At 41.1% G+C, this 14,626-nt stretch overlaps 1 protein-coding gene across 8 annotated transcripts; it reads right to left on the minus strand.

Moving 5' to 3' along the window:
* Positions 1-539: 539 nt before the first annotated feature.
* On the minus strand, positions 540-13,843 carry LOC109523352 (muscleblind-like protein 2a). Of its 8 annotated transcripts, XM_019882445.1 has the most exons (11): positions 13,570-13,843; positions 8,519-9,024; positions 7,651-7,815; positions 7,364-7,561; positions 6,772-7,017; positions 5,319-5,372; positions 4,876-5,032; positions 4,411-4,551; positions 3,786-3,821; positions 2,777-2,871; positions 540-1,431 (listed from the first exon to the last, which is right to left on the minus strand). In XM_019882445.1, exons 2-11 carry the CDS (start codon positions 8,678-8,680, stop codon positions 1,417-1,419), a joined length of 1,269 nt encoding a protein of 422 aa, XP_019738004.1. In that variant the 5' UTR covers positions 8,681-9,024; positions 13,570-13,843; the 3' UTR covers positions 540-1,416. The 8 variants fall into 8 exon arrangements, with proteins under 8 accessions (XP_019738004.1, XP_019738002.1, XP_019738007.1 ...); XM_019882443.1 differs by lacking the exon at positions 2,777-2,871; XM_019882448.1 differs by lacking the exon at positions 4,411-4,551 and having other exon boundaries at positions 13,570-13,842.
* Between the last annotated feature and the right edge of the window lie 783 nt (positions 13,844-14,626).

The following is a 14,626-nucleotide window of genomic DNA, read 5'->3' on the forward strand; positions in this document are numbered from 1 at the left end:
AAAAAAAAAAAAAAAAAAAAAAAAAAACAACAACTTAGAAGGGGCATATTGATTGAGTAATTCATTATCAAGAATTGCATGAAATTGACGGATGAATGAATTGAGAAGTTGTTCCTGCTAGCTGCATTATTATGCCCAATTTGAAGCTGGCATGGAAAGAGATATGGAGAACGGTAAACAATGGTAATTAATCCCAATGGTCGATCCACAAAATACAATCAAATGCCCATCTCAAGTGAACATTTTAAAAGTTTATAAAATTGAGGAATAAAAGTAACAATCGACATATTTAACACAATGTCCTCCATTTTGTCTTCAGAAACTAAACTGAACATCCTTCGTTAAAATTTTCTAATAATCTGCACATTCAACTACTTAAGAAACTTTGTCGTGTGGGCAAAGGGGAACTACAAAGTCATCTTAAATATGAAAGAAAATAAAGAGTAGAGAATAATTCTTAATGATAATGAAGGTACATAAATATTCATAAAAGTCTTCACAAAGCATTTAAGACATGTTCACGACTTTCTAGATCTTAATTTTTTTTTTTTTTTTTAAATACAGGACAATGTCGTTCGAAGCCCCTTAAATATGACAACTCTTTAGGCACTTGTAACTTTCAAGACTTAACAGTTACAATAATAGTTCAGTCCTTGCAGGATTACACTTCTGTTTGAATATACACTGAATAAACTCTTTACGGTTATGTAAAATGCCTATCATAAGGACCCATCATTTAAATATTAGCTTTTGAGGGGAAAATTCATCCGTGCCCTTAGAGAGCACATTCGGGTGGGTCGACAGTGGCAAACAGACTTTCAATGCAATGCAAAGGCACACCAGGTGGAGGAGCACTGCTCACTGGAGATAAAAGCCTGTACACTGAGGGCCATATTTATATTCATATAATTTAAAATAAGTGCTTTTTAATAGCTGCTAATAAAGCAATTGAATCTGGCACAAGGTCAAACAATCATGACAAAGAAACGACGCATACAAGAAAGTGAACAATCTCTAATATGGTTGTTACCCCTTTACGACGGGGACTACCATGATGAACACACTTCGGACGTGACTATTTACATCATTTAAATTTCAGCTAACATTTCCTGTTAGTATCATCCAGTACATTGCTGTTCATATGGTTCTAACTACCGTTATGTTACTTTTTCCCCAGTTGTTTCGATGAAAAAAATGCAACGCAGATGATTTACACTGGCAAACGCATGTAGAGTATGTCCATGCGTAGGGTCTCGTTGTGTGACCTTGATGCAATACCGTACTCTATGTGGTCATGTACTCCACTTGTGGTGCTTGATCAGCATGCGGCTTGCTGCGGGTGACGTACGCAGTGAACAGTGTATGTACAGATGGACTGCTCCGGATCTTTGTGGCACTGAGTCCTGGTTCTGGTGGTTACTTGAGAATGATCTGTTTCAGAAAGGGTAGAAACATGAAAACGATGTCCAAATGCTCTTAAATATCCATCAAATGTTGCGGAGATGGAAGAGATTGGGGTCAAATGTGTCATTTTTTTCCCTATTTTGCCAAACCATGTGAAAGCCAGTAGGTAAGCAGAGAGAGATACTTTGAGTCCCATTTCTCTGCAACCAAGTCCAAGTTGAGCCACTTGGTATTGAGTATTTGCCGATACCGATTCCAATCAGATCTTAGCAATGTATTAAAATGAACTGGCTGATGTCAGCCGTAACATAGTATGCGTAATTCTTATATTTGAGAGGATTTGATTTTTTTTTTCAATCATTAAGAATATATCTACTGTATGTCATATGGGGGGAAAAATGTATGTGTCAAAGCAGCTGCATAGTTGGAAGGAGAGTGCTAAACTCTAAACCTACACCATTAATCGTCTCGTCAAATGGAACCAGTGGGGAACCAGTTTAATGGTTAAAAGTTATTCACACTTGTTCTATTATTTGAAGGTATGCTGTGTGTGTGAAAATGTGTCACATTTTCTAACCAGTCGCTCTTTCAACTCTTGTCAATGCTGTAGAGTGAGCTGTTTAACTGCACTATACAGTATATTAAATATATAAGGCATGGCACACTAAGTTTGTATTATTTTTGGGCGTGCCCCAACTGTCGTTTGTGTAAGCAAAATGTCTCTACAGATTATTACGTGCATTTTTTTTCTTAACAAGCTGCAGATGAGCACAAAAGCTTGTGGCAATTTCTTTCTCCCTCAGGCGAACACACACACTCTGGGGAGCGACACTTTCTGGGAGGCACCGACCACAACAGAGAGCACTGTGCATGGCTGCAGATAGACTGTTGCCGAAAGCCAGCTCGACCACTGTTACTGTCACTATCAAAAAAAAACTGGCGCTAAAAAAACCAACACTTTACATTGTTTCGTATAAAAGAAGGTAAAAGTATAAAACTCCACCTCCCAACCCCCCCCCCGCAAAAAAAAAAAAAAAAACCCAAAACTGATTTTTACGGGTTCAAATTAAGAGGTTCCCCTGCATATCCTCACAACCCAGGAGAACATTTGGTAAATCCTGCAATCGTGGTAATGTGAAAGACGGTGAGAAAAGCAAATAGGAGTGTGAAAATTGACACACAAGTGTTTGCAAGTGTCTACAAGCATTGCCTGTCCTCGAAGAAGTAGCTGATCGACGGGCAACATGAAGCTCAATGACAGCCGATGCAAGCAGGGACACAAAGCGACTCCTTCAATGTAAAAGAGCCCAAGGTTGTCTTGACTAAAAGCTTTGAAAGGAAACCCAAAAAAAAAAAAAAAAAAGGAGCAAACCTGATTGGCTGGTGCTGTTGCTGCGTAGGGGACACTTGTGGCGGGAGAAGTTGCTGCAGAGACACTAGCAGGCGTAGCACTGTACATCATGGGGACTGGCTCAGGAAGGGGGAACCATGGAAGCAATGAAAAGGCAGGTGGAGCATTATGGTAACCATAGCGACGTGTCTGTCTCTTATTTTTTGCCAGGCAAATACGAAATGACGTTAGCAGCAAGGCGTCACTGGGTTAGAGCTGCAGCTGGCATGAGATTACACAGCAGAGTGAGGCAGCGGGGAGAATATAAAGAAAGGGCTGATGTAGTGACAATTAGGACTTGTATTTGACATCTGAGGAGCAACAAGTACAGCAGCACCACTAAATATTACCAAAGCTTTTTTTACTATTAAAAATTGTAATAAATACATTAACCAATAACACTCTTGTAAAATGTTGTACGTACACTCATCAGCCATGTTGTGCACACCAGCAAAATGAATCCATCAAAAACAGTCAACTTATATGCGTCACAATGCATTAGATTGTCATGGAAGAAGTCATCCATTCCAGTCGTTCAATTCAAAAAGTGAAACTCATTTGATTCATGAAACACTTTTTCCTAGTTAATTTCGATATTTGATAAATGATTTCCTGAGATGGTGAAGATGGCGTTTGCATGAGCTTTAAGCTAGCTCTCTAAAAATCCTAAAATAGTCTGTGCGTTTCACTTTTTGAATTCAAGTACTGAAATACGTTTTTACTGTGATGTGTGTGTTTAGTGGCTGACGAGTGTATATGTCACTGAAAAGCACGCATGACAAAATTTTGCAAATTTTTCCTTTTTTGTCCTACCACAATGTTATTGCTTTTCCATAAATTGTACTTCTAAAAGCTGAGGTAATACCTTAGAAAATATTAATGACATATAACATGTAGATAAGAGTGCAAAGACAGCATTGAAATAAAATCGTGTATCGTCAATGTGATTTTTTGTTTTCGCATTTGAGTGAACTTCGCCTGGGGTACTTACCTATGCTGTTCGCAGGAGTCATACACAAAACAGACCCTGTGTACATACAATGGAAAGAGATGGAATTTTAATAAACTATCTGCTTGTTTCTCTTGTCAACTGTTACGAGCTGAGAGTTGCTTATGAAAAGAAAACATAAGAAATTACAGTAGGGTGGTCAAGTCAGCGGTTGTCATGTCAACTGCAATGTTGCTAGGTAGCAGCCTTTATCTAGGTTGCTCCTGCTTGCTGAATGGCAGCGTGTGTGTTAGATGACTGCAATGTCACAATGGTTGAAAAGCAGTCTTGGCTGATTGTGTTCATTAGCGAGGAACGAAGTCATTTCGTTTCACCTCTGTGAAATTAAGCGTCCAGCTTTAAGTGAGGTTACATAAGTGAAAGGCCTCTCAGCATGTCGAAATCAGCTCTTTGAGGGGTTTTTTTTTGGGGTTTTTTTTTTTTAACTGCGGGTTTGGACCCAGACATATTGGAGCCCACCCCAATGCATCTCATCCACCCATTTAATCGCAGCCTGTTCTTAAGCTTGTCTTGGACTCCACCACAACAGCAGAATGTCAGTACTCTTCATGAAGTTTGCTGCATCTGGCCATTTAGAAAATTCACATCTACTTTCTGCCATACTTACACTGCCCTGTTCTGCACTCTGTTCCCATCCTGCCTGCCTGACTTGTGCTCTTCCCTGGCTCTCCTGCTTCAGATCCTGTTTCCTGCCTGCCTGGACCCAGCACCTGGATTCCTCCGACCCTCTCTGAACAGGAGCCTTTCCCTCCAGCCACAACAATATCCACATGTGACAATAAATATCTCTGCATCATAACCTGCTGTTGATCTCTCATACCTGTACGTGGGTCCTCCTCATAAACTGTTGACATCGTAAATACTTTGGTCAAACATAACCATGTACACCAGAATTTCTCCTTATCATAATCTTTTGTAAAGGCACAGTTGATCTCTTAATTGGAGCTCCTTAGTGCGCCAAATGACTATGAACTTTAACGTATACTCAGGTATAGTTAAATTTCCAAAGCTAAGTAATGGCCTGCTTGCACATTTCTTTAGGGAAAACCCTGGTGAGTGACTTAATGCGTACCTGCAGGGTAGAATGCGGCTGTGGGATGCTGCAGCTGTGTGCTGGCCAGAGCCTGCTGGTAGTGCAACAAACTGGGGCTGAGCAGCGAGCTGGCCCAGTTGCTCTTCTCCAGGGCTGCCCTCTTTGGTAGCGGTTGCAGGATGCTGTGCGGGAAGCCCTGAAAAGCACACACCACCACTCATTTAAGCACATATCCATGATTTGGTACTCAATAAAAATAAAAATAAATAAGTAAAACATAACTACAACATAACAAGAAATGTAACTGTTAATTACACAGCATGCACTGATGGTTTCAGGATACAAATACAAATGGAAATAATGTATCACATTAAATCTATTGAGATTGACACAAATGAGATTACAGAAAGCTCACAGTGACGAAACGACATGTTATCACAGTATCATTTACTGGCTACATGCAAAGCAAAAGGTGAAAATACCAGGTCTACAGTTGCCTCGAGGGGTCGCTTCATTGCTTTGGCAGTCGACTGAGTCTTTTAAGAGCGGACAGCGAGCACATGATGGCAGTGGGCCAATGGGGGGTCAAGCGTATTAACATACAGCAAGCAGAGGTGCATCATGGGGGACAGCGTTGTGCATAGATGAGAAGGGGGGAAAACAAAAATAAGCTGAATGTAGTATACCACATAAAACACAGTTTGCATGCACAGTAACCATTCACTGTCTAAAGATAAACACCTGACGGTCGGCGTGTGCCGTTTAGTATTCAGTGGATTTACAATTCTTCAAGATCCCTCATTTCAGAATAGATACTGTTGCAGTCTTTGTTAAACACTAATAATGGGAGCTGTTAAAAATATGGCAGCATGGAGTAAACCAGCATGTGTTTATGGGAGCAATGCATTAGGGACGGGCATAATAACTGATTAGTCGATTAATCGATTGGTAATTGTACAAAATCAAGTGTCTATTCATTTTGTCTAAAAGCAACTGAGGCAAAATGGAGTGCATGACTGGCTGAAACTAGCAGGGCACTGTTGATTCAGTCTTAACTAGTCTGTGGCCTGAAGAATAACAGGGACAACTGACACTCGCACAGAAACAGAAGTTCCAAACATTCAGTGAGCGAGGAGATAAAATGTTCCCTTCCCTCGATTGCAATCCATCACAATGAATGGGGAAAAAAAGGAATAGCTAGTATACCCAGCTAGTGAAGTTAGCGTGCCGGCTAGTGTCATTAGCATGTCATCATCTTGATCTCTGGACTAAGCTCATGTTGACATGTTTCTATTTCTGAATAAGAACCAGTAATCTGTCGATACCTATTGATACGATTCTGTTTCAAACAAAGTCAGGCCTCACATATTCTTGAAACAATTATAAATAAATAAATTCCATTCAATTGTTACTTTCCCCTGTGGCCGAATTTAGTTACATGCCTCTCCTTACAATACAATACACCATGTCATTGAAAATAAAAGCCAAGTTTCGCAAAAAAGACTGTATTAAAACATCATGACATAACATAGACTCTATGTAGCCGTGTTATCAGACGACCAAAATGAGAGGCACGTTAGGAGTTTTAGTGCAACAGCAGCTATCTCATATTTGTTTGGTACACAGTATGATAGGAAGCTAAAATTACCCCGACTGTAAATATTGAGAGCCATGCAGTAAAGTAGAACATAAGTGAAAAGGAGAAACAAATACGATGGTTTACATTTTAAACAACACAGATGGTCTATGGAGAACATGTATAGCACACATAAATACCACATTTTGGTTAAACTCTATGATTTACATTCTGAATTCATTTTATAGCTAAATACAACTGATACTTAACATGTTATAGAGTTCAAAGTACAGTATATAGACATAAACATGAATTCAAATGAGCTCATTGTTGTTGAGGGACGGACATGGGTGTCTTACCACGGCTGCAGCTGTGGCCTGGGCCGCCATGGCTGTCTGATGTTGACCGGATTTAATTTTGGCCTGCAAGTGCGCAGGTGGGTGAAAATACTTGCACTTGTCGCGGCTGCAGCGGCTCTTGATGTAGTCCATGCAAACGGTGACGGTGTTGTCGACGGTGTCAATCATCGGGCTGTCGCTGGGGTGGGCGAACCGGCAGTCGGTCTCTCCTCGAGCACATGTGCCTCTCTGGAACTCACGACATACCTGCAATCAGAGTCACGTAGCGACAATCGATCAGAATTGGAATGTCTCTTTTCTTTGGGAAATGTGGACGATACAGGCGTATAGTAGTGCGTTAGCCATTTTTCCTGAGTTGCTTGGGTGTGTAGAAATATATCTATGTCACAATGCCACCTCTATCTGATTGGGTCATTTTGACACCTTCTGTATTTCGATCAGCTATTGCATAGCAAACGACAAACCGCATGCATATATGACAAGCTTAAATAAGGTTCCACTGTCACATACTCATTTAGACCCAACATAGGCATAAAACGAACAACCAATCAGATGTCAAGCAGCGTGTTAGATTGGACTGGCTAGACTGTACCTCCAGTTTGTCAGTGCGCTGGAGCTTCTGGGAGGGTGAAGAAGAGGAGGAAGAAGGCGAGCTCTGGACCGTGACAGGCGGGCTCCCTGAAACAAGAACCTGACTGCTGGGGAGGATGTCTGTGGGAAGAAGGCCGATCCCGTGGCTTAGGGGCGTCAAGTAGGAACCGTAGCCGAGACCAGAGTTAGTGCCAAGACCCTGTGTCGCAGGAAATGAAGGCTGTGAGGTAATAGGACCAAGATTCGGTTGAAACGTGGCATTGCTCTTGTTCAGTGTGGGGGACTCACCACAGACTGCAGACTGGCTGTAGGGATCATGATCTGCATCTGCTGTGCGAGCACTGCAGCTGCTGTCTTCTGCTGGATGAGATTGTTGCGGCCGTTTATTTCCAGCTGAGTTTTTAAGTGTGAGGGCGGATGGAGGTACTTGCAGTTCTCTCTAGAGCATCTGCCCTGCATTCAGAGAATGGCAAAGAATGTACAATAATCTGCTTTTAATTTTAATTTTCCCCTCTGAACGCAGGTTTCTCGGCAAGATTCCACCCTCGGAATTGACCATCAGTGATTGTCAACACACTCCTACGCAGCCGCAGTGGTGTCATCAGTGTATTCGTTGCGATGACGTGGAAGCTAGTTACCGCGTGTAATATGTGAATTTTGACTCGCAAAATGCGATGCAAAACCGCTTATTTTGAGCCTTGTCGTACCCCTAATTGGTGCCTGGTTGTTTCCCTATGGCCAGTACATGAGAGAATCCAGTCTTTTTGTTCAAAAATGAGCATTCCAGTACATACTGCGATTGTTGAATTGTGTGGTTATCTACTACTTCAATGCCAAATGTCTACAGAAAGGTAAATAATGCTTAGTCACGTTCAATGCTTTGCATGGGCATCTGTATTAGCCATGAGACAAATACATGACACTTCAAGTGTCTTGACACGCTTAACCTGGGGTGTAGTGCTGCTGGCTAACATCTAAAAAGAGATCAGTTCAGGATGTTTGCTTCAAATGAAAGTCATGGGACCCTTGTTTTGAGATCACATGGCGAGGCAGAAGCCATTAGCGGACAAAACAGCTGATAGTTAATAGCCACCAAAACCTCTACTTTCTAGCAGCAGCAGCAGCACTGAAAACTGAACAATGTGATCTTTCTTACTTTTAGCGAGTCAAAGCAGGCGATGACCCTCCCATTTTCCACTTGGCAGCTCTTTGGCGGATGAGCAAATTTGCATTCCTCGTCACTGCGTGAACAGTTTCCTCGCTGAAACTGTCGACACACTTCCAGGGTCAGCCATTTTGTGTCTCTCCCCGACGCCATGTCCAAAGGTTTTTGATCATAAACAGTTCTTATTATAAGACAATCACGGTGCTGAAAGCGGAAGGCCGATCACAGTCGTCTCCTAAAACAAGAGGATAAGTCCTCCATGAGCTAGAGCTAGAAGGAGGGTCGTTGAGCTTGGGAGATCACACGTCCGTTGAACACCACCACTCATTGGCTTTTTTTTGGAAACTATGCAAGACCAGTTTCTTCTTTAGACCATGATCCTATTTGGATGATGTGCAAAGTAGGAGCCCCCAGATGCTGTTTCTGGACCCAAAGGAAAAACAAGCTTTCCTCAAAGTTCAAGCTGAGGAATTCTTCGAGGCACTTATACTGGCGAGCTGAAAGACATAAAAACAGAAATATTACTTGTTTTTTGGTCTAACTATGGCAAAACCACACATGCCCGCTGAGAAATTTACTTCAGAAGTAATAAGGGAACGACCTTAAACCGCTGCAATATTGAGGTGAGATGGATAAAATGGCTGAGATTTCCAAATTGTATTCGAGTGACATTTTAAAATTAAGATGGAGTTCTTCATTCGTCTTGTAGTAACAAATGACAAATCCTTAATACACATTACTCAAACCACAGTTCTTTAAGAAATCATACGGCTGTGCAGAACAACTTTATTTTACACTATAATCACACCCTTTGGCTCAACTACAACTCTGTTCTACTGTTGCTTCTCAGCCATCTCTATTGATACATACTGTACACATATGTGTAGTTTACTGTCAGAGATTACAAAATGCTAATCGTCACAGCCCAAAAAAACTTGTGGGTCACCTGTGCATCATATATATTATACAGTACTGTGCGTGCACCTTTAACACAAAGTGAAATGAGATTCCTCCAGGAGCACTACTGGTGCATGACAGATTATAAAATAGTGGAAGGACTATTCAAATTCATGCATGTTATAGTAAAGGCAAGTCTGCTATGTTCATAGTCGATTGTTTTTGACAGTTCATGTATGTATAGTAAATGTCAGTGCAGAACATAATGTATAGAAGTAATTTTGTGTGCCGCGAGTTAATATGACGTCTGGTGATCCCTGTTGCAGTCTGACTGTGTCTGCAGTTCATGCTGTTTCGTGTTCTGACTGACTGACTGAACTAACCAAGTATTGTGTAATAAGCCAAGTTTCTTTGTAATGCAGTCATGAATATGATTTCAGGGTTGTTGCAGCAGCAGCAGCTGTCGTCATGGACACACTTTTTGAGATATGGCCATGGACAGAGCATGACCCAGATAAAGAACGGGATCATGATTCATGATCAAAAGTTAGTCAATTTGTTACCAAAGACCAAAATTTAATCAGTCACTTCACAACTTTTTTTCCACAAAAAATATATCCTGTTTCACCTCCAGATCATAATCAAGCAGTAATCAATTCCTCTTGGTGTCTTATCAAAGACAGGCTTTAATTTTCATCAAAATTCTTTCACAACACATCTAAATACAGACCATATTTCCTTAAATAGACCAACTTCAAATAACTCCATTCTAACAAACAAATGCCACACCTCAAATAATTGCCTCCTGAAATATAGGTGGTGCCAGTGGATTCTTGTGTTTACCTTTAACATGCCTGATACCACCATGCATTTCAGTTTTAGGTTTTAGCGCAACACACACCACCTGTTGGGCAGATGTAGCATATGTAAAGCTGAAGTTTAAAGTTCCAAAGAGAAACTTTGACATTTTGCCCATGTCTGCACACAGGTGATAACGTCCTAATAACGGTCTTAGTCTGGATGTACACTACATGGTTTAAGTGACACAGTTCCGATTGTTCACTTTCGAGTTGGCCAACAGAGTCATGGCAGTGTAACAATAGAACAAAGAGACCGTATTAAGCGTGTAACAATATATAATGGAAGGCAAAATCTGCAATCCTCTAAGACATAAGCACATGTCGCCTTTTAAACGGCAGAACCGCAACACGCCCTATCTAATTCCAAGGGCTATTTTCATAGGCAGAGCATGTGAGCTCAGGCATTAGAACTGTTGCATCTTGATGTTCATGGAGGTACGAGTTATCTTGAGTATGTACAGTGAATTTGGTAGACCACGCTTGCACCATATTGGGCGTTCCGGTGGATCAAGGGCATTGTCCCCGCCCCCCGCCCCAAGTGCACCTGACAATTTGATGAGATAAGAAATCATTTATCAGTCTCGCAATGGAGAAATTCCCAATTCACAGCAGCAAAGTTATGAAAAGAAGTACAAGAACAATATATAGGAGCTGCTTGAAAGGCAGCCACTCTCGCGGCGCCATCTTGAAGGCAAAATAACACAACACATAATACACAGACAGTCGGCAATCTTAATCACTTTTCCTGCATACTTTGTTGTTTGAAGCAGTTATAGATGAAAGAGGAGAGGATCAAAGTGTCCTTTCACCAGCGGATCAGAGACGTCATGCTGAAAATGTGCACACGTCTGCTACAAGCCAAGTTTCTAAGTTGGTGGCTGAAAGTAGACTAAATATTACGCCTACTGGAAGCAGGTCTAAGTTGTGGCGCATGTAGTGTAAGGAGATTTTTGTGAATTTGATAGGAGACAGATTCTGCACTCGAAGAAAGTATGTGGTGATGTCATCATATTTCATTCATAGATATGACAACAACATGAATAAAACCATCTAAAATAATTGAATAAATAAGGTCATTGATCACATTATTATTATCATGTTTATTATAATCACACCCCTGGCCGCCGCATAGCTACCAAGGGTGGAATGGGGTATCACACACGAATGATCGGAGTTGAAGACAGACTTCAAGGTCCAATTTAATATCATGGAGATCTTTTTACAGTTCCTTATAAATTGATGTTGTGTGTGTCACACTCCTTTATGGACTCTAACGAGTCTGTTTATGCTTCCGCTATGAAATCCGCAGACCTCTCCTGCGCTGAATTTAAAGGGAGTGCAAGGAACTAACCACGACGGCGCAAACATCTGTCTCCACGTGTCTACGAAAACACCACAAGAAAAACAACTGCATCCATGCACACAGTCAGACCACGCTTTCCACTGGGTTTGCGCTGGGCACGAAAATAGGGCCCCCAAAGTTTGTGCCGAGGTACAACTGCGTATTATATGACTATTTTTCTGGTGACGGTCAAATGAGTAGGAAAAACTAGCATCACTCATGCTTATTCTGTTCAACTACACACAGTGGAGTGGAGGCGAGAAACTGAGAAAGAAGACTGGCTTCACTACAAATGACCCTGAAATTGAAGACCATCCAAGCTTATTTACGTCAGGTGTATGGGACCTTTACGGCTACTTGGGTGAGAACCCACACTAACTGCCAAAGATGCTTACAAAAATTTCACAGTCACACAAAGGACCAACTTTACGCCAAAATAAAGTTTAATATCTGTGTTATGTATTACTGTTTTCTTCCATGTTGTGACTGTTTCATGTTTTCACATGTGTCACTAAAAATGTTCTTGGAAACAGTCCGTTTTTTTTTTTTTAATCTGGGCAATCTATCAGAATTCAGCACTTGTGCAGTGTAAATCTAGCCTCCAGAGAACAAGTTTGCTGTGAAGTTACGTTCCAAATGCGCCATGTTCATTGTGACACTGAACATCTTTCACCGTTTTTGCATTGTTTAGTTAAGGTTGACTTCCATTTCTAAAGAACACAAACATGGTAATACGATGTTTAAACACACACGCAGTGTTAATCAAACACAAAACAGGATACACACTCCTGTATTGTACACTTAGCCATGTGACACACAGGAAGTTAAGGCTAGGGGAGAAAAATGGATCAGCTAGCACATATAGTGCATGCTGAGAAGTTGGCTTGACAAACACGCAGGTTTTCGTTCGCATTGGTTGACCCGGAGCTTACTGTCGCAAGCCATCGTGAAATCCCGGTGCACACAACAACATTCCTTTGAGGAACAAGTCAGGAAATGAGTCAGAACAAGTGACTTTACCTACCCAACTGTCCTTGCTTGTATGCAGCGCGGTCATACACAACTTCAGAGGCACAGATTTAAATAGATAATCAACACGCATGAAAGAAAAAAACTCTGTGAGCAAAACATTTCCTTTTCGACAACTGGGAAACTGGAGCGACTGAGTCCAACATTCCCAGCCTCCCCCTTTCCTGCCGGGAAGACCCTCCCAGTCTGGAATGGACCAATTGGAAACAAGAAAAGGATACATACAGAGGGTGAAAGCTGCCTGCAAAACACTGCTGCCTCTTGGAATAAAAACTTTCCTTTACCACTGATGATGGAATGTCATGCCACTGAAAATAATGTAAACTTTATTAAATTTAAGGAGAAAACCATGGTAAATATTTTAGTAAAGAGCATTTGTGATAAACGTAATTATTGGCACAACACAAAGAGTTTGCGTCCTCACAAGACACATCAAGAATTTGTTTCCACTTAATATGAAAACATGTGATGTCTCCTTTGATGGATAACCGTACATATTTGCTTTGCCTATGCGGTTAATGTGCAGCTCTCAATCTGGACAAAATTTAACCTTTGTGAAAACAACTCCCTGCTTTAGACCAGATAACATTGCGTTCAAAACACACGTTCAGGGTGCATCAATATAATTATTTCCATTTTAGACACGACGACATGCAACTAAGACGATGCAACGTCACTGTTCCGACGTCAAAGGGGAACTTGAACAGCGTCATTGGCTTATTATTATTTTTATTTTTTTTACTTCCTCACTATAACATTGGGCGTATTTTTTTCAAGTCACGATAAAGATTCTGATTCTGACGTACCATTTAGCATTAGCACCGCAGGGACTGGGCCCCCACGTTCTTAATGACGACGTATTAGCATTTAGCTTGATGCTAACTCCGGTTAGCCAGGGGCGAGAAGTTGCTTACCTCATCGCCGCGGAAGAACCGCTGCCCGCGGTGTTGGTTGGAGGAGGAGGAAGGGAGGGGGGACATACGGCGCCGATTACACCGCGCCACAACTCGGACACCGCACATAAAACCCAATCGTGAGGCCGAAACTAACGCTCGACAACCAGTTGATGTTGAGCGAAACGGGAGCTAAAGTGTCTCGTACAACTAAGGGGACGTCATTTTCCAACGGCCATTACTTTGTGACATGACACAGCTTTGAGCAACAAGCTCTTGACAGCTTACTGTACAGTCGTCGATGTGATGTCACGAAGGGGTCTGTTGACGAGCCGTGAAACATAAAAAACGTTAATAATTCACTTTAGATGGTGTCCTGCAAACCATATCAGATCAATTTAAATTTTAATTTAAATGTCTACTATATTAAGCAAATTTTATGAAAAAGATGTACGCATTCCAAAATGTTTAAGTTTTGCCACCCCTCTAGAAATACAGAGTGGTTCGCTCCAAACGAAAGCCAGGAGGCTAGAAGGGCAAAGGGTTTCCTTGTTACCAAGGGAACAGCAATAAATCCGTGTGAGGTTTGTTTTATTTTTTATTATTATTAGCATTTAAATCATGTATCTTTTATTTTCATAGTTAGTTTACATTTCAGAATCTTGCTCGAGTGCACACGTACTAACAGAACGCATCATTATGCAGTTAACATTAAAAGCTTTATTTTACACAAACTTGCACTCCGTCAATAGATTTATGAATTGCAGATATGATGAGCGCGTAATGTGTGAGGACAATGTTCACAGTGTTTTAGTTTAACGAGTCAAGGTCAAACGAGACAGATGCTAACACTACGGGGAGGAAGGATTTTGATGAAATGCTTAACAACAGGGTATGAGTATGAGTACAAATTAAAATGTGACATTAAGGAGTTTTTTAAAATCTTTCTGCAAGGCTAGGTAGAGTAGAATATGTGCCATTATCATTCAGTGTGTTGCTTTATCATTTTGTTGGTTTTGTTGATGGCCTGTCTGCAGTCTCAAGTTTGTTTTTAAGGAAAGGTAAAGAAAATAATAGT

Source organism: Hippocampus comes, unplaced genomic scaffold (assembly GCF_001891065.2).
Source record: "Hippocampus comes isolate QL1 unplaced genomic scaffold, H_comes_QL1_v1.1 scaffold111, whole genome shotgun sequence".
NCBI classification, from domain to species: domain Eukaryota; kingdom Metazoa; phylum Chordata; class Actinopteri; order Syngnathiformes; family Syngnathidae; genus Hippocampus; species Hippocampus comes.